The sequence below is a fragment of the Podarcis bocagei genome, assembly GCF_964188305.1.
Source record: "Podarcis bocagei genome assembly, chromosome: 3".
NCBI classification, from domain to species: Eukaryota; Metazoa; Chordata; class Lepidosauria; order Squamata; family Lacertidae; genus Podarcis; species Podarcis bocagei.
Window position 1 is genome coordinate 33,358,703 of NC_138127.1, and position 20,742 is coordinate 33,379,444.

A 20,742-nucleotide genomic window follows, 5' to 3' on the forward strand; every position below is an offset into this window, starting at 1 on the left:
GTTAAAGCTATGGTTTTCCCAGTAGTGATGTGTGGAAGTGAGAGCTGGACCATAAAGAAGGCTGATCGCCGAAGAATTGATGCTTTTGAATTATGGTGCTGGAGGAGACTCTTGAGAGTCCCATGGACTGCAAGAAGATCAAACCTCTCCATTCTGAAGGAAATCAGCCCTGAGTGCTCACTGGAAGGACAGATCGTGAAGCTGAGGCTCCAATACTTTGGCCACCTCATGAGAAGAGAAGACTCCCTGGAAAAGACCCTGATGTTGGGAAAGATGGAGGGCACAAGAAGAAGAGGATGAGATGGTTGGACAGTGTTCTCGAAGCTACCAGCATGAGTTTGACCAAACTGTGGGAGGCAGTGGAAGACAGGAGTGCCTGGCGTGCTCTGGTCCACGGGGTCATGAAGAGTCAGACACGACTAAACGACTAAGCAACAGCAGCTCCTCCAGACAGCAGTCATTAGATTCTTTTTTAAAGCCTGGGAGCTCCCAATCATAGCTGGTTTGAAACTCTCCTTGTATGTTCCAGCCCCCTGATTTGGAGGTTTTGCCTCAGATATATGATATTTGATGGTATTTGGAATCATAGAATTGTAAAGTTGGAAGGGATCCCCTAGGGTCATCTGGTCCAACCCCCTGAGATGCAGAAATCTCAACTAAAGCATTCAAGACAGATGGCCATCCAACTGCTGCTTAAAAACCTACAATGAAGGAAAGTACAGCATCTCGGAGGTAGTCTATTCCACTGTCGAACAGCTCTTACTGTCAGAAAGTTCTTCCTGATGTTCAGTCCAAATCTCCTTTCTTGTAACTTGAACCCATTGGTTCAAGTCCTACCCTCCAGACCATTTATCACAAAGCAGGGCAGGGGTATGCTCAAAAATACTCAACCTGGCTAAAAATCATTCAAGGTCATCCCTATCCAGGTCATGTGCATAACTGGGGGGGAGGCTAGATCCACAAATATTATTGAAAAGCTTTGAAAGTACTCAGTTATCAGAGGTTCTGCCCCCTCTCCAGCAGAACCCTACCCCCCCCACACACACACACAATGTCCTGTTTATGGGGTATTTTTACCCTTATTTTTTCAGTAAAGTTCAACAACTTTGGCTACCCTCCCCCACCAATCCTGGCTATGCCCATGGCCCAGGAATGTAATTGAATTACCAGTGTTATTTTATATTTCGTTTGTTTCTATGTTTATTTTTTATTGGTGTTTTAAAATAAATATTATAGACTGTATTCCGTAAGCTGCTTAGAGATCTTTTGTTCTAGTAAGCAGTATATAAATCTTGTATAATAATGATGTCAATCCCTGGCATTAAGAACAGGTTCTGTAACTGAGCGCCCTGGCTCAGATTAAGTTATGCATTATAGCATATATATCTATCTATCAGGTTCTTTATATATCACCCTGGCAAGATGGCTACAAAAAATCCCCATGCAGTGAAAGGGCAGATCATGTGAGTCGGCTCTAAGTGGTTTCTGGACAGCAGCCAAAAGGAGGTAAAGTCTTTCATGGTCTCTCTTTTTACCTAAGCTTTATATAAATACAGAAACAAAATAGGAAAATCAATACATTTTACGAGAGTCTAGCTCCCCACTCCCTCCTTTTCTTGTTGAAAGAGCTGCAAAGCTTACATTTTCAGGCTTTTACAACGCAAGCTGCTTCAGGGGAACAGATCGGCTTACCAGTTACAAAGCTGTAAAACACTTAGGTTAAGAAGAGAGGCTGAGAAAACTGAGAATGCACGCGGTAGATTTCAGGGGAACTTAAGCATGCATCAGTATGCGCCGGGTTGTAACTTTATTAAGCTGCTAAGCGCTAGCACATTCTTGCCGGCTGGCTTGGGGCAACAGCACACAAACCTTTCCCATCAGACCTTGATAGGTCTCAGTGCCAGTCTGGCCAAGAACAACAGAACCAGGCTTCACACCCAAAGTCAAATGTGTGCTACAACCTATGTGACTCTTATTTCAATTCCTGGTCAACACAACTGCTCTTACAAAGGAGGAGGGAGAGAAAAGCCTTCTCAATAAAGTCTCCTTTGCTATCAAAGGTTTCTGCAGTACTGGCCATTTGCAACTTTCTTAATTTGTGCCTGAAACTTGAGGGGGAATCACAGATGCAGTCTGCACTGTGCTGAGAACATATGCATGCTTTTTATTCACTTTTATCTTGCTTTTTACTAATGTAACTCTGAAATCTTACGTATGTTCATTTTGCATTCACTTTTGTAGGCAGAACAGATGGCAAAAGGCTTAGATTAAAGTAACAGCACAACCATTAAACTAACCTCTGCTGCTAGTGAGCCAATGCCAGTTTGGGGGTTACTTTTAGCAATAGAAAATGGAGAGATTCTCCCTTGTGTTTTTCAGAGTTGGAAAAGATTTGTATGGGTCTATTGGTATGAAGTCTGGTGGGCTGAATGTGTTGAGTGGTATCTTATGGCAACTTTGCCTTAGTGGATACTGGATTATCACTAATCTGACCCCCTCACACACCACCCAAGTACTGCAGCTATCCTGCCATGTCATATTTTATTCCTTTCTACTCCTTGTTCCCCAGACTTTGGAAGCATATTTTGGAGAGTGGTGGTGGTGGGATTGGCAAAAACAAAACAAACAAACAAACAAACAAACAAAAAACAGATATCCTAACTTATGTAAGAAGCCCTTTCTGCAAAGCCACCTTTGGATCCAACCCATTATTTATACAGTCCTTTTTAATCAACAAAACAGAAGTTTCTAAATGAAAGTAACAGGCTGCAGTATGAGATGGTTAGCTTTTGCAGGAGATATCAATATTCATCACATGAAAGCTTAGCAGTATTTCATTGACACTCATCAGCCAAGGCTATTACAGTAAATAGGTTTGGAGTTAAACAGCTGCAAATAACATTCCAATCAGTGGCTTAAATACAATTCTCCAACAGCGTGAAAAAATGAATTGCAGAAGAACCCCTGAAAGGTCATGCCAGATGCTGACCAAGTGTTTCCATTATAGAAAGAGTACTTTTCATTATACGGTCATTATAAGGAAAGATTACATTCAGATGATCATTATCAATAATACCTCTTGTCAATTTCTGCTGTACTGGGAATAGGTGTGTGTCAATATGTACTTATTCAGTTGTTTATTACTGTAGATCATAGCATAGGTAAGAAAATTGACATAGCTCTAATATGACATGATGAACTCTGGTGACCTTGGTACAAGTTTGATCTCAAAACATGCCCTGAGGGCATTCAGGAAACACCCTGAATTCCTCACACTTTGCATAAAGGTCAGCACATGTACATTTAGTTGCCGGTACATACAGTTTATTCACCACCTGATAATTCGATAATTTGAAGACAGTGAGAAGACAAAAGATAATTAGTTCAGTCACACCCCACCAGGATGATTTCCTTTCAAACACTTACTCTTCAAAATGGACCAGGTGAAGCTGGGCAGGAACTCTGGGGAAAAGGCAGCAGAACTATTGGAAATTGTAGAAATTGCTCATCTCAAGGCCTTCCTCTCTTTTCTGTTGGAACACCTTAACCAAAATGGTATAAATCCCCCAGGTTTCAAAAAGTCAGCTGGCTCTCCTAGCTCCAGCGAGGACCTTCAATCAGTGTTCACAAGGAAGGAACACACACACTCTTAAGGACAGGTATGCTATTTCTCCCCTCCTCTGCATTTCTTAATTTACTATTAGTGTGAGTCCTGCTGGCAAAATTGTCATGCTCACTTCTGGAGGCTTTTGAGAATAGGTGGGGTTTCTTCCATTCTTTAGATCAAGGTTATGTAGGTATGGTAGGATTTGCTGCCTGCTTAAATTGAAATTTTACTGTCTGAAACAGCATTGATGTATTCTATCACTTTTATTTCATATAATAAACCAAGCACATCTACCTCTCCAACTCTACTCTCTGCACCAACACTTAGTACCTGCCATCTGAGACAACCACCTTACTCAGCTTAATGGAAGAGCTAGCCCTGCCCACTGACCTTCATAATACTCTCAGCTCACTACCTGCTCGCACCTCATATGTTCAGTTTTTCCTCATCATTTAATCTACCAGAGTTCAAAACCATGCAGGCAGCCTCCATTAAGTAGAGATGCTCTCTTCTGCAGGAGAGCTGCAAGGATATGATGGAATTTCCTCCATATGTCCTAATCACTAACACACACACCACACACATTTATTTATTACACACACACACACACACACACACACACACACACATATATATATATTTGCTTTCGTAGATTTTCACGGGTACAGGAATGCAGGTTTTGGTGTCTTCGGGTGTCTTCCCGTGTAAGAGTTGGGGTGTCTAGGCGACGTTTCGACGAGGTCTCACTCGTCATCTTCAGGCTGGTGCTTTCGGCTTCTTGTTACTGGAACAGAGCAGGATCTCAGTGTTTGAGTTCCTATAAATATTGTTGAGGGGGTGTGGTGTATAGCCTCCAACGTTCTGGGCAGAGAGGAAGTTCCCAGGTTAGTGTGTCTTTTCTTCTTTTGTTCATTAATTACTTGAGGGATATCTTGAGTGATTTCTTGAGTGATATTCTGAGTACCACTTAGGAGGGTCATTAGGTGTGGATTAGTTGCTAAAGCTTTCGTGTCTTGACCTCTTGAGCTTGTGAAGAGTTTTTTCTGAGAAGATGGCTGTACTGCACTTAGTTGTGCTCTGGCTTGGCTTCGTGTATAGGGGCGAGCTGTGGTTTTGTGCCCTGCTTCCTCACACATCTCAACAGCCTACACCCCAAAATACAATTCACTATGGAAATAGAAGCCAACAACCAACTTCCCTTCCTTGACGTCCTAATCTACAAAAAACCTGATGGCTCCCTAGGACACACTATCTACCGGAAAAAAACACACACCAACCGCTACTTACATGCACAATCACACCACCACCCTGCACAAATAAACTCCGTAGCCAAGACTCTCATCTCCAGAACCAAACGCCTGGCTGACAAAGACCACTTGACAACTGAGTTACAGAATCTCTCAAATGTGTTAATCGCCAACGGATACCAGCAAAACAGGGTTACGAAGCTAATCCAAAAAGAAACACCCCCCAAAAACCAAGACACAGAAGAAAACAATGGCATGGCCCTCCTTCCTTATATCAAGGGCACTACAGATAAAATTAGCAAAATCCTCCATAAACACAATATCAAAACAGCCTTTTGCACCAACCAAAAAATAGCCAATATCCTCAGAAACCCCAAAGATAAAATCCAGTTAGAAAACCAAGGGGTCTATGAAATACCCTGCAAAGTCTGCCCAGCCACGTACATTGGACAAACAAACAGACGAATAAATGCACGTATCGCAGAACACAAGAATGCCGTCAAAAAAGAAGAAAAAACTTCCTCTCTTTACCAACACATGAAAGAAACAGGACACGAAATTAATTTTTCAGATTCCAAATTGCTCTTTAACATGGAACACCACCACAAGAGAATAATCATGGAAGCCATCGAGATAGAGAAACACCCTCACAACATGAACAAGCGTGACGATACGTCCCGCCTGCCAGACATCTGGAAAATAGCCCTCCCCACAAAAACCGACACCAGAACCAGAGGCACACAGAACGCCATCTCCAATCAACCACACCAGACCCAAACCCAGACCCTCTCCACAGATAAATTACAGACACCATCCAGTAGCCAAACCATAGTGGCACCTCCGGATGCTGCACCCCCCTGCAATCCCTACACAGATCTGGCTGGCACAGGGCACAAAACCACAGCTCGCCCCTATACACGAAGCCAAGCCAGAGCACAACTAAGTGCAGTACAGCCATCTTCTCAGAAAAAACTCTTCACAAGGTCAAGAGGTCAAGACACGAAAGCTTTAGCAACTAATCCACACCTAATGACCCTCCTAAGTGGTACTCAGAATATCACTCAAGAAATCACTCAAGATATCCCTCAAGTAATTAATGAACAAAAGAAGAAAAGACACACTAACCTGGGAACTTCCTCTCTGCCCAGAACGTTGGAGGCTATACACCACACCCCCTCAACAGTATTTATAGGAACTCAAACACTGAGATCCTGCTCTGTTCTAGTAACAAGAAGCCGAAAGCACCAGCCTGAAGATGACGAGTGAGACCTCGTCGAAACGTCGCCTAGACACCCCAACTCTTACACGGGAAGACACCCGAAGACACCAAAACCTGCATATATATATATATATATATATATATATATATATATGGTTTACAAAGTAAGATTAGCAGACAGGGACACCAAGAAAATATTTTCAGTTGTGGCCCCAGATAATTTATTTTCCACATGAACATAGAATATATGTTGCAGGGGAAGCTGCCTTGCTCCAAATCAGACCTGTTGATCCAGTTAGCTCGATACTGTCTACACTCAACTGGCAATGGATCTCCAGAGCTTCAGATGGGGTCTCTCCAAGACATGGGAGCATAGGAAACTCCCTTATATTGAGTTAGACCTTCTTTAAAACATATGAAGCATAATACAACCATAATAATGAAAAAATCATGTTATTCATACCTGTGGATATGGAGATGTCCTAGATTTTGACTTTGTGCTCGGCAGACGTGACTTGCTTCCTTTTCTGTTGTCAGTGATTGTTGGTGTTGAGTTTGCATATGGGAATGATGGCTTTGTTGCTGAAACTTGATCCAATGAGAGCTGTAGTCCTTTATATTCTGTATCCCTGGATAAAAGGAATAAGGCGAAATTAATACCATCCAAGACAACTTGGGGTTAACTTGTATAGCTTTCATTTTATGCAGTGTCTTGATCCCTTTTGTAAGAAATCATCCCATAAAATATACATACCTGTAGGAAATGTGAGTCTCTTTCCAGACTACAGAAGAAAAGTGGAAAGGGGAGGCAGCGGCTCAGGAATAAATAAAATAGAGAATAGCAAAGGTACACATCAAACAGTCTTCCCTGGACAAGAGAATGCTCCACATGAGCAGTGGAGACTGTCCATTCATACAGAGCATTCTTCAAATGTAGTGATGAGCATAGTTAAATTTCGCCCACTACTCCATATGTCAATAAGGAGTCACTGAATGCAGATGGCACAACAAAGAGCATCAAGCATTAATGAAGGCAATAAATAGATACAATTGAAACCATCCTTTGGAAGGAAAGATTTATAACAGTACATAGTCACAAAATGGTCTAAGACGACAAAGAGTACACAATCACTAAGAATATATCAAAATTTCTGAGGCTTTTCAAAGGACAAACAAGAGGATTCATTTATTACAATCTACACATGAGACCTGAGGGGGAAATCCAACTGAAGTGTTTGTGGTGCAGGCCACTATATATATTAAAATGACAGCAGTGTGGGTCTCATTATAGACAATCCACATTTGATGGATGACTCATTAGTTTAGAGTTAATTCATTACATAACTTTAAACAAGCCAAGAACAGTGGCTCATTAACTGGAATTGGGCAAAGCCAGACCTCCAGTATAAAAGTGACAGGTCTAGTCTATATTATACCACATGCAAAAATATTTATAACTGGGAATACACGGAGCACTATAAACTATTGTGGTGGTTTGAAAAGTTGGCTTGTCTAGAGACTGACAGATGAGGTACAATCAATCTGAATATACAAATGCTTCTGGTCATTTGTCAGGTTTCTGCCTTGTGTCCGTTGGTGTTTATTTCAGTGGAATGGGTGTCGAGACATAATGGAAGCTTTGTACAATGGCCTGGCTTACCTTCATAACCTACATTAAGAACATAGGACAAGCCCTGGTGGATCAGACCAAAATCCAGGATCCTGCTTTCCTAAAGTAGTCAACCAGATGCTTAAAGGAAGTCCAAAAGCAGGACACAAGGCCAACAGGCCTCTTTCTCAGAGACTGATCAAAGGCATGGTGCCTCTGATTCTGGAGGTGGTAGTAGCCATTGATAGTCTTATCTTCCATTAATTTGTCTAATCCCCTTCTAAAGGGGTGGGAACCAACCATCACCACTTCTTACAGCAGCAAATTCTATAGCCTCACTGTAGCTTCACATGCAGCAGAATTAATGAGTTGAGTTTGGAAGTGGTAGAATGGACCCGACTACTTCAGGAGAGGCAAAACCTTTCTGAATACCACTTTCCTGCTGCACAGCAGTCTGGCAAATGTTACACCTGGAAAAAGAGGCTCTTGTTCTGCCAACTCCAGTTCCTTCACCCTGGAGCCACCCAGTTAGTGAAATTGAACTGCGGGCTCTAGGAGGAATAAATCACTGTGCTCAAGAAATAGGTTGATCTCAGGAGAGAAGCTGAGTTATTGTACCAATCACTGCAGATCCCCCCCCCCCGCCTTTTTGTGTATTTTACTGCCTTTCCATAAACACAGACACTGCAGGCTGGTGACTAAATTTACACCAAAACCAAAAAAAAAGGACCCTTTAACTTGCTGTCTCTGCCCAATCAGCTAGCAAAAACCCTGGCAGGAAGTGACAATAACAAAAGCCAATACTGTCGTGACAAACTGAAAATTTAAACACATAACGGCTAATTAAAAAGGTAAAGGGACCCCTTACCATTAGGTCCAGTCGTGACCAACTCTGGGGTTGCGGGGCTCATCTCGCTTTAAAGGCCAATTATAAAGTTACATATATATGGGAAGAGGCATAAGCTATGTGAAAACACACATAGAAAGCGATGCTCTTTTTCGAAAGCGAGAGGGTAGATAGGTGAGATGCTGCAAGCTGCAGTGATTTCAGCCTTAGCTTCTTCAGAAGAGAGATTTGCAAGTCCAACTGATGTTCCATAGAACTGTAGAGTTGGAAGGGACCCTGAGGCTCATCTAGCCCACCCTCTGCAATCCAGGATTATGCAGCAGTCCCATACGAGGATCAAACTTGCAGCCTTGGCATTATCAGCACCATGCTGTAACCAGCTGAGCTATCCAAGCAAATCAGAAGTAGTAGGTACTTATTTAGACCATTTCTATACCACACGGTATCTAAGAATAATGTGGTGTGCAGAAAACGAAAAACAACAGTAGTTACAAATACATTATGGAAACCCATTAATATAAGTTATTCAGAAACATAGACCAATATCAATTCCTTCTCCTTCTGACACATCTCCCTGCTCAAGAGCCTCCTGGCTCTCAACTAGGGTCCAAACAATTTCAAAGATCTCCCCGCCCCCACCCCCATCTCCCAATAAAGAAGATTCCTGGAACCAGCTTACATTACCCTACTCTCTCAATCTAGGCTCCTTGTATGGGCAAGCACCAAGGTACATGAAGCATACCAAAGGACACTTCAGACAGTTCACAAAGGCATTTAAATGTCAGCCAACTTTTTGTTCCACAAAACCCCTCAACATCACCCTGAATTGGCACCAAAGTTATAAAGAGGGAAACTTGATTCAATGTTTCAGATGAAACAATACCCTTGTAACTTGGTGTAATCCTGCCAAGGGTGCCAGCTCTTTGGGGCCAAGGCACTGTGCCGCCCCCTTTTTTTTAAGGGACCAGGCTTCCTCAATGTTCAGAAGGGCCCCGTGTGACATCACACGCGGGCCCCTTCAATCCTTTGGAGAAGGTGGTGCCCCTGAATCCTGCAATGTTAACACTGGGCAAGCTAGCGTCTTGGTTGTTTTTTTATATATATAGCATAATTTCCCATTACTTTAAATGCATAGGTGCTTTTTAGCAGCATGTCTGCAGAGAATACACTGAAAGCCTATTAGATGAGAGATAAAACAGCCAATTTCAACACCTCCCATCTTTCCTTTAAGAATGCATCTTCCCAAAGCCAACCTTTGCATTTCTACTTTAATATCCAAGCATTTATGCATAAACAGTATCTCTTATTTGTATTAATAGCACAGAAATGTAAATCCTCACACACCAGTAGGAGAGCATCCCCCATTACATGCAAAGTTAATAGGGACCCCCAGCTGTTTCCCAGACTAGACATTTTCACCTCAATCTTCAAGGCAATCTTTTTTACATGTTGGGAGGGGGGACCATTAATATGAGTGCTGTTGGATTGAGCATCACAAGATCCAAGTTCAATTTCTCTTTCTGTTATGATAAGAATCTCAAATGATCTTGGGCTAGTCATTCTGTATGAGACTTTTGGAAGCACTTGACATGGAGCTAACCTGGGCTCCCATCACAGCTGATAGTTAAACCTTACAGTGGAGATTTCACCATTGGCCTTGATGCAAAGAGAACCAAGAGATGGTATTGTTACAACACACTTTTTATTTCATGGAGGATGTGAGCTGGTTTGGAAGCTTCAGCTAAGAAGCAGCATAGAAACCTACTGTGTTAATATTTCTGTAAATGAAACTTTATTGGAGCTAATGAAAACATGAGGATTTAGGTCAGTTCACAGTCCCATTGACTCCAACTGGGTTAACGCCACAGAAACTCAAATATGTCTCAGGAGGCTGCTGCTGGATCTTTTGGTTTCATGGCCCAATCTATAACCAACCTAAGACTTCAGTGTAAAGTAACCAGCTCTATTTGCTTCATAATTACGTTAAACTTAAATACTGCTGTATTAGGCAGATTGGACACTGAAATGCCAATTTCAGACCCCATACCTGGAGATGCCATGCATGGAACCTGGGACTTCCTGCATGTGCTACAGCTCTTCCCATTTAAAAGTGTTCCTAAGTGAAAATGGAAAATAAGTTGCAGTTCCTTGACATTGATACATAGCTGAGAAGTGGCTGGGTTTGTGTGCAAGGAACAGTGGAACCCAGTGAATAATTGCCAGTGAATCTGTAGGTTCCATTCCTGGAAGGTTTTTGAGACAGAACTGAATAAACATCTATTAGTTCTTGTATACTTCAAGATCTTGGGCAGACAACCCCAGAGGTTCATTACAGCTTATGATGATGAGTAACCAGCAAAAGACTCATAACAGCAATATGACCATCCAAAGAAAGACAGACATCATTAAACAGTTATATTTATTGGTATGAATTCAAAATCTTCTCTCTTTTTAATCTAAATATTTTACATCTTATATATTTGATCCTTGATTAAACCTCTTGTAAGTTGCTAATCATTAATGGGGTTTTTATTGTTACTGTGCAAACAGTTCATTCATGCTGGTGACCTATCAAATTTCACAGACATGGTCTTTAATTGGATTTATTCATTTCTAATCTGCTTAAGCCCTGGGTGCTGTAATGCTTGACTAAATATACATTCAGCACCCTTATTTAAACTGGTAAAATAAATGTGAGATTTGGACTTTGAATATATAAATGCAATTGTTATTGTGTACCTAACAGTAGCAGAGGTGGAGGGAGAAATCATAGAAGGAATTTGAGGGGTCAGCATCTGATGTGCCCCTAGTGAGAAAGTTAGGGATGGGGGATATAAAACTGCAAAACCTATAATTCAAGAAAACAGACTCTTCCTTAAGATCATAAATGGGTAGTCCAATGTACATCATCTATGGTGCCAAAGCAAGATAATCTGATGCCAATGAAGGCTATGTACACCCCATACACACATTGAAAGCACACACTGTCCAAAAAAATGAAGAAAATATTTATGGGAACTGTAGTTTATCCCCCCCAAGCTACAATTTCCAGCATCCTTTAAAAAACTACAGTTCCCAGGATACTTGGGGAGGGTATGCTTTGAATACATGGTGTGTATGCAGCCTAAGATTCCTAATATCAGCAAAGGCACTTTCCTGTTGAATCAGTAACCCTTGCACTGGCAGTTATTTTAAGGAGAACCTCAGGCCTCTCTATGTAACCCTCAGGGTGCTCCCCAAGCCTCCCCCCTCAAGCAACGCATATCTCCAGTCCTGCTCTGGACCCTCCTCAAGTCCTTTTGCCTGGCTCCAATGTGTCCTTGAAATGTGATCAAGTGTCTTGCTTGCCTGAAGGAAGAAGAGATTGTGGATGTGTAGAAAAAACCAACCGGCTTTTGTATGGCTGTAATGTAACCTATTGTACAAAGGTCACATCCACTGCCCTGCCCACACTTGCCTCTCAACTTGCAGAATTTTGCCTCTAGATCCCTAGAATTATAGAAATGTTTATTTTGTACCCACCTATTGACCCTGTGTAGCCCATAACAGTCCAAGGAGGTTTTAAGCACTTGGAAACAACAACAAAATATACAGTGAAATCTTCCCAGCATCCTGAAAGGTTTGTTTTGTCTGTCATTACTTGAAAAGCCAAATAAGTTTATCTTTAGATTACACATAATACCTTCAGTTATTCCTTTTAAATGAACAGTTCCCAGGGTTCCATCACATTCTATCATCAGAAAACAAACTGGGAGAAGAGCATTATCACCATATTTTCCCCTAAAGGTGAAAGCATATGATCATCCCTGACAGGTAACATATTTTTAAATGTCAGCTCCTTGTTTTCTGCCTCTGTCATATTCAGTTATTGGTAAGTCATTGTACAGTCCAATCCGCCTTTTCCTCCCCAGTGACACCATTGAGCAATTGTCATTCTATCAGTTGCAGCAGGGCAAGAGAAGGAAATCAGGACCACTCCATCAGCTCTTAACAAGATAGCAGCTCCATAAGGCTCCTTCCTCCATCAACTGACAGTCTGCGGCAGAGGGAGATGTGGGAAGCTGGACCAAAAGCCAAGAGACTAGAATCTGCTGGCTTCTCCTCTCCTTGCACTGTTTCCATTCCAGCTGACCCTTGGAAGAACTTTGTAAGAATGAATGGCAGGAGAAATCCAGCCAGATGAGTGGGGTATAAATAATAGAATTATTGTTGTTGTTATATTCCTGGGTTTGCTTTTTCTTCCTATTTTCTCCCAATCCACTTTCCTATTGTGTCCTGTCCTTTAGATTGCAAGCCCAAGTGTGGGATTGTAATCTGTTTAGGAAGTTTCTTTAAGAGTGGGGTAAAAGTGCTCTAAATAAATAAATGCTTTGGGGAAACCTTGGGTTTCCTTCCCAGACTGCAACCATGTGAATCAGGGTTGGGGAACCTGTGCCCCCCTCTCTATGTTGTTTGACCCAAAATCCAACATCATCTGGTGGGCACCAAAAGCCCACATCCAAGTCAACCTTCAGTCCCGTTCAAACAACAACCATGATTTTTGATGAGCCATATAAATAAATCTACTTGGCAAAAATAGACACTGCCTTAGCAGGAAATCCTGTTGGCATCCCTGGGAATGAGGCAGCCTGTGCAATAGGGATCTCCTAGAGCAGTGTTTCCCAAACTTGGGTCTTCAGCTGTTTTTGGACAACAATTCCCATTACCCCTGACCACTGGTCCTGCTAGCTAGGGATGGTGGGAGTTGTAGTCCAACACAGCCAGAGACCCAAGCTTGGGAAACACTGTCCCTGGGCATTTGCAAGTTCATGACGTTTTACAGTAGAACCAAAGGTCACTTGCTTATTACTCCTTCTCCTGGCCATGCCCCCCCCCCTCAAAACAGAGCAAAGCAATTCTGTCAAAGCAAAGGAGAGAGAAGAGAATCAATGCAAAAATCTACTTAATTGGCAGTAACGAGAAACGAGCCAGCCCACTGGCCCACCAGATGTGCCAGGTAAACCGCTATAACCAGCAACTGTGATCACTCCATCAGCAGCCACAGGATGTGGCTTTTTAATCACCGCAGTGACAACATTATTAGCAACAAAAGAAGCACCTGAACTTTCTCAATTAGCAAGCCTGTGGGCTGGGGATACACAATCCAAATCAAGTAATCTAAAATAATTACCACACCTAGATTCTCTAAGTATTCAGAATTAGCAAGGCAGACTGGAACCAATACCTAAAGCAGCACAAGGAAGGAAAATAGTAGGGAGAGGGTGTAAAAAGGAGTGGGCAAAACATTCACTGTCCCACAAATTTTAACAGAAGTGTTGTTATTCAGATTCCTTATGGTCAAAGCATGTTGTTGAGACAAAAAGAAGTGCTGAGCTCTGGGTGCACCTTGGGGCATAGCCTGACCAGAGGGAAAATGGAGGGAAAGTGCTCCCCCCCACACACACAGTCAGTTCCCTGCTCCCCATTGGTAGACCCCAATGGTCACTTGAAGGAAAGGTGCTTTTCACAGGCTCTCCCTCCCCTATAAATATACTTCCCCTCTTCTGTGCCCCCATCAAATACTGTTCCCCTCATCTGGATCCATATCTATTGATTGTGCTGCAGTGCCACCAACTTCCTTAAATTTAATACAATGGTACCGAAAGGGCTGCTTTTATCGGATTTCTATGCTAGCTTCCAACATTACCAGCTTTTCTCTCTGTCTCTCTGACTACACCCTCACCACACATCTAAAGCACATGTCTTCCCCCAAGAATCTTAAGTTCATTAAGGGTGCTGGGAATTGTAGCTCTGTGAAGCTCAAATTATTGTTTCCCAGATTCTTTGGGGGAAAGCAGTGTGCTTTGAATATATGGTCTCTCTCACTCTCTTCATTGAAAGCACATGACTTGGGTTGGCCTAATATAGGTATTCTTGCTCTAATATGGACCTTGGCTACTTTTACCTTTTTGTAACATAAAAACATCACACAAGTGAGACAAATCACATAGTACTTTCTATGTCACCTTGCATAAAAGCAACCCTAGACATGTCTGTTCAGAAGTGAGTCCCATTGAGAGCAATGGGACTTTATTGACAGGTAAACCAGTACAGCCAGAAATAAATTACAGATGGTGGGAGAGAATCTCCCCTTAACTACCCTTTAACAACTCTACTCCTGAAAACAGAAAGCAACTAAGTCTGCACTCCTGTATGAGTGTTTATCTATTGAACACAGTGGGATGTACTTATGAGTTAATATACCTAGGGATTGCTCTGTGCACTGCATTAAGAGGTAACAAATTCACATGGGAGTCACCTTGAGGATGCTGTCTAATACCATCCATGTAGACCTCTACCTCTGGCAGTGCCTAAATATTAACAATGATGGGATAAAGAGTGAGGGCAAAAGTCAACATTTTCATTACTCTTCCTCCCCCTTTCCCCCCTATATTTTATTAGTTTGCTAACTGAACCCCTTCTGGTCACCCCACCTAGTTCCATGCAAGTCTCCATCCCTTTGAACAAGAAAGAAATCATGGGGCTTTGATAGAGACTCTGGATAAAATTAAGAACTTCAAACTCCCAGGTCCCCCCCCCCTTTTTGGGAGCAAAAGAAAAACAGATGTCCTGTTTGTTAAGTATAAATAACTCCGTACGTTGAAACCTTTCTTTTACGCTGCATTAAACTTTATTTAATGCAGGGTGCCCCCTTCAACTGTAAAAAGGCGGAGAAGGAGCAAACTCAAGGGGTGACAAAGCCCTAAATCTTGTTCTTTCCCCTCTAGGGAAACAGAAGAAGACAGGAGGGAAAAGCTTTCAGGCAGATGAAAGAACTTTGTGGATTCCTACCAAGCTCATGGAGAAGGATGGGCCTTGTCAACTCAAGCCCTGGGCCAAAGAGAGTTTTCTTGGCAGGACTGAAATATTTGCCTTTTTTTATGACCCCCACTTAAAGCACTTCCATGACAGGCAAAATAAAAAGAAGAGCACCTTTGATGCAATCCATCAAGCACTTATTTTTCTCCAACAGCCCTTCTCCAATACTCATGGGACTGGCGCCTTAGCAGAACTTTGGTGTGCAATGCCCCAATGTTCATGTGAGTTGACACAGGCACTCTGCTGGGGAGTAACAAGAAACCTCGTGGGATTTAGTACTTACGTGAGCACGTAATTGACGCTGACGATGCAATGAGGCCGTGAAGATCGGCTGTTGTGGACAATGGTGGCGTAGCTCTGCACCCAGACCCAGCCACCTTGCTTCGCCAAGAAGCGGTAGTATTTTGTGGTAACTTGACCTTTCACTAGCACTGAAAAAGAAATAGAAGGGCTGATTTATTTAATGAGCAGTTACTCCATTTCTGTTTTACCTTCAAAGAGGAACTCTAACAAATCTCTACAAGGGCTCCATTTTCTTTATTACAGTGGTGCCCCGCAAGACGAAATTAATTCGTTCCGCAAGTTTTGTCGTCTAGCGAATTTTTCGTCTTGCGAATCACGAAATCCCATAGGAATGCATTGAAAATCAATTAATGTGTTCCTATGGTCAAAAAAAGTCCAAACAAAGCCAAATTTGGTACAACAAGAGTTTATTAACTGCTCTTTAAAGTCACACACACTGTAAAGAGCAGTTCAAAAATTGAAGGGAAAATAAATTAACTTTATAAACAAAACATGTCTTTGCTTTTAGACAAAGGAAACAAAGTCGCGAGACGTTTTCGTCTTGCGAAACAAGCCCATAGGGAAATTCGTCTTGCGAGGCAAATCGAAAATGGAAAAACCTTTCGTCTAGCGAGTTTTTTGTCTTGCGAGGCATTCGTCTTGCGAGGTACCACTGTATATTTCAGTGATTTAACTTGTGCCCTGCTTTTTAGAAAGCTCTGGGCAACCGGGTGGTCTCTTATCCAGAACTACTTCCCTTTCGCTTCAACAAAGTTGAATAGCGTTGAGTGAGACCAATTAGAAGTGAACTCGGAGAGATGTTGTCGGTGTTTCTCAGCAAAGAAATAGAATGTGGTTTTACCAGTCCTCTATATTCGTGTTGATGTACATTGAGGTCATTGGGCACATTATGTCTTTTCAAGAGTGGCACCTCTCCAGATCACCACATCGACTTACACTGTGGTCCTCCATAAGTTGTTGGACTCAACCTCCCATCAGCCCCAGCCAGCGTGGCCAAGGATGGTGGGAGTTGTGGTCCTCCACCTATTTTGAAAGAAGCCGCACTTCCCATTATAATTCTGACCAAAGTGGTGGCAGATGGTAGAAACGTAATGCTCTACTGTAAGGGCATGGCAACTCAAAAGCACAATCAATCATTAACAGCAAAAGTCAGTCTACTTCACAGCCAGGGTGTCAATCAAATTTAAAATGAATCTCTGGCATGTGATTATTATGTTACAGGAGTTCACAAGTGTCAGCAGTTAGATTAAAAGGCATTCTTATGGCCTCTAGTGAAAATGCCTTTTCCTGGCAGTCATGAGAGAGACTAAAGGCTTTGTAGTGTCTACACTACTAAAGAGTTCAGCTGTCATGACCTCCTTCTCTGTCAAACATCAACATAGCAATTCTGAAAGCAGACTGAGCTACAGTTCTATACACACTTACCTGGGAGTAAGACCCACTGAACTTAATGGGAATTACTTCTGAGCAGCCATAAAAGATTGTACTGTAAAGCTTCCTAACTATGAATTACCAAACTTTAACTAACAAATTTGACACTGTCTTTGTAATGCAGATATTGAGAGCTCACCCTTGTCCCAAATTTTGTTAAATATATTAGAATTTAGACTGAACACTCAAAATCTGAGACTCAGAATTAACAAAATATTTTGCAAGCCTGCCTTTACCATGTTTACTTAAATGTCTCATTGTTTTCAGCAGCGCTTTCAAGTCAGTGTGTGCAGAATGGCAGCAATTAAAAGTGCAACACACATTTAAAGCTATAGACTTATAGATTTAATTAGGATGGGTCCCAAAAGCTGTGGACCATAACCAAAACAACCTGGATTAATTGGATTTAAGACTTTTATGTTGCATTCACATGGCCAGAGGTAATAGAATAAATCAGACCTCCTCAGAGAGGATGATCCCCTATCAGATCTTTGATCCCCCAACACTGCAGTGCAGGGCAGCTCAGGGGCATGCCACGGGAAGATCTAGAAGGTTCTAACGCCGTACCAGCCACACCCCTGCCACCCCACCTACAACAAGCCCAAGGTAAATTTATGTCCACTGAACTGTCATAAACCAATCCCCTTTCATCACCTCTCCCAAACTGGGGGTTGTGTGTGTCTAGAAAAGGGCATAGGACTGCACCATTAAACTGCATTCTGTGCCCACTTACCTGGGAGAAAACCTCACTGAACTCAGGTGGATTCCCTTCTTTGTGGAAACGTGTAGGATTGTGCAGTTAAAGTGACACAAAACCCCAGTCCTTCCTGTGCAGTGTCTCCAACTTAAGAACAATTTCGCGATCACTTCTATTTAGTCTGAAGTCTGCAGTAGCAGCTAGGGCTAACCCTTTGTGTGTTTTGGAAAGACATAACCCACCTTTAACAGTACCCACTTTCCCCAGCAGGGAGATGTAGTTACAGACTACCTTTCGCCAGCTGAATTTCTGTCTCTATCACAATTGCAGTATGTATTACAGTTACAAGCACAGAGCTAGGAAAGAGCAAACCAAGCAGCAAGCCGGTTTAAGCAGTGATGAGGATCTGCTCTGGAAAAGTGCATTCCAAGCCACTAACATCAGATGATTCTTTGAAGTCCTGCCCTAAATTAAAACGAACCTTATAGGATTCACACCCTTGTAAATATAATTAGAATCAGGGACCAACACACCAAAAGAGAGAACCCAAAATTAAAGGTTGGCAAGGAGGTAGTATGGATTTCCCATCAAAATCACTTAACAAAAATTTAAAAAATTGTAATTGATTTGAAGGCCAAACCCAAAGTGTTCTTCTGTTAAGAAGTTGCATTCCCACTCATACCAGGCTTGAGAGGCGATTTCTCACAGCCCTTTCTCAAACCATGTCATTTATTCAAGCCAAATCTATTCCATCACCCACCATTAACACATCATAAAGCAGTTCAGCAGAAGGCATGAGGGAAGTGCATATCCTTTGTTGCTTTCTAAAAATAAACCTAGAGGGGTGGAGTTGGGTCTCTTATTACCTTAATAGGCCTGAGATTATTTTGGAGTTAAGGAATGACATGGGAAAACTCATCTACACATCCCCCCCTCCTACACAAAAGTCAAGTTGATTATCCATGAAGCACATCTATTCCTTTAGCTTGCAGTATAATCAAGCACTTTCTTTTTTGCCATAGTGGTGGGGTGACCAACGCAAAAGAGGACCAGGGCCTCTGTGCCTTACCATCACAGTGCAGGAGAGGGGCTTTCAACAGGTATGGTTTGCAAGGCGGAATCCCCAATTTCTGCAAGATGATGACAAGGTGCAGGAACCCTGGTCCTCTTGGACTCAGCTGGAATCTCAACCCCTAATCCCAAATACATCATCCCTTCAAACTACGAAAGAAAAGATACCCTTTTGTCAAGTGGAGTGCAAACTGTCCCATCGTGTGCTTAAGGCAGGCATAGGCAAACTCGGCCCTCCAGATGTTTTGGAACTACAACTCCCATCATCCCTGACAACTGGTCCTGTTAGCTAGGGGTGATGGAAGTTGTAGTCCCAAGACATCTGGAGGGCCAAGTTTGCCTATGCCTGGCTTATGGTTAAAGGGCTGCGGTGGAGACAAATTTGCTTTGTGTTGGAGACTTTTCCTCCCTGAGGTCTTATTTCAATAGAATGGTGCTTTGGGGAAATGTTTCAATCGTGCTGCCTACTCTTTCTTTCTCCCGGCTCCCAGCAGCTACCGCAATCCTATGCATGCTTGTCCCCATGAACGCAGCACGACTTCCATCAAGCTTGATTTAGGATCGCACGCAGCTACGTGGAAAATACCCAAGTAAGACAGCCCACCAGCCAGCCCACTTTGACTTGGGAGTAAGGCCCAGGGAACTCAGCGCGACCTGCCTAGGCGAGGGGCTTCAAGCGTGCTAAGAGGAGAGGCTCCTTACGCAGGTGATGAGCGCAGCGCAAATGGAAAGTGTCGCAGCCGTGGACGTGGTGGTAAAGCGTCTTCTCGATCAGGTCCTGAGGCTCGTAACCGGTCAGCTCGGCTACCCTGCCAGGAAAGAGAGAGACACAGAGAAAGAGAGAGAAAGCCGGTCGGTTGCTTTGATTTGGCACGTCGGTGCTGTTAGGGCGAGGGGAGAGGAAGCCCCGACGCCGACCTACCGGGAATCGAGGAAAATGAGCTTCATATCCAGGCTGGCCCGGAACATGAACATATTGCTGTGCAGCTTGATCTCCGTCACGGCGCTGGGGGGCAGGGAATGGCCGACCGCCACCAGGCCGACGTTTTGGTAGCAGCCGTCGAAGGGAGACATGTCCAGGCTGTACTGGCGGATCTTCAGGTAGCCGCTGCAGTGAATGACCTGTTGGGGAGACACAGAAATCCGCTCAAGTCGAGAGGGCTGTTCGAGTTGCCCTTCGTGGTCAGCGATCTGCGAAACAGCTCGCGCGCAAACAGAAAACTCTCCGGGACGGAGACTGTCAAAAAGTAAACCCGCGAAAGAGGGAGTGTGGGAGCCCCACTCGACACCACGGATGTGCCTCAATGTAGTAAACGCAGAGGATCGCGCGGCTGGTCTCCCCTCCCCTCCTTTTCGGTCCCTGTTAATCGTCTGGTTGGGACTACAGCGCCAAGGGTTGATTTTGCGCGCCTGAAGGGGCCACGGCGGCCAGGCAGGACTTTGTTTATCAGTTTACAACCGCTGCTTCTCAGGGAAATAAGCTTGCACGCTCTCTTGTGTCTATTTGCAGGCCGCTTTTCCAGGTCCCCATTTAGTTGGTCGTAAGGAGCGTGCCAGCCTCCGAATGATCTTTTCTTTCTTCTTCTGGATCAACGCTCTACTCCCTCTCAGTCATCCGAATGAAACCAGGTGACGTTCACCTGCCACTCATCTTCCTCTGTGATCAAGTGGGGTGCCTGCATCCTCCAACCAACCCGCATTTACGAGGCTTATTATCTACACCTATTGATACTCAGCAGAACGTGAGAACAGTGTAAACTTAAATGTATTGCGTTTGAGGTCTGTGCAGGGCGACCCCCCCCCCTTTAATTGCCTCTGGCGAGAGGTCAATATTCATAGGATTGGGGTGCGCG

The 20,742-nt window shown here is 43.2% G+C and overlaps 1 protein-coding gene across 2 annotated transcripts in view; it reads right to left on the minus strand.

Annotated features, from left to right (window-relative positions):
* SIM1 (SIM bHLH transcription factor 1) overlaps positions 1-20,742 on the minus strand; it is a 62,100-nt gene that overhangs the window by 11,120 nt on the left and 30,238 nt on the right. For both annotated transcript variants that reach the window (XM_081186996.1, XM_081186997.1), the window contains 4 exons: positions 19,812-20,011; positions 19,592-19,698; positions 15,671-15,818; positions 6,537-6,702 (listed from right to left, as the gene is read on the minus strand). In XM_081186996.1, the coding sequence (XP_081043122.1) occupies positions 6,537-6,702; positions 15,671-15,818; positions 19,592-19,698; positions 19,812-20,011 (621 nt within the window). The remainder of the gene's footprint in view (positions 1-6,536; positions 6,703-15,670; positions 15,819-19,591; positions 19,699-19,811; positions 20,012-20,742) is intronic.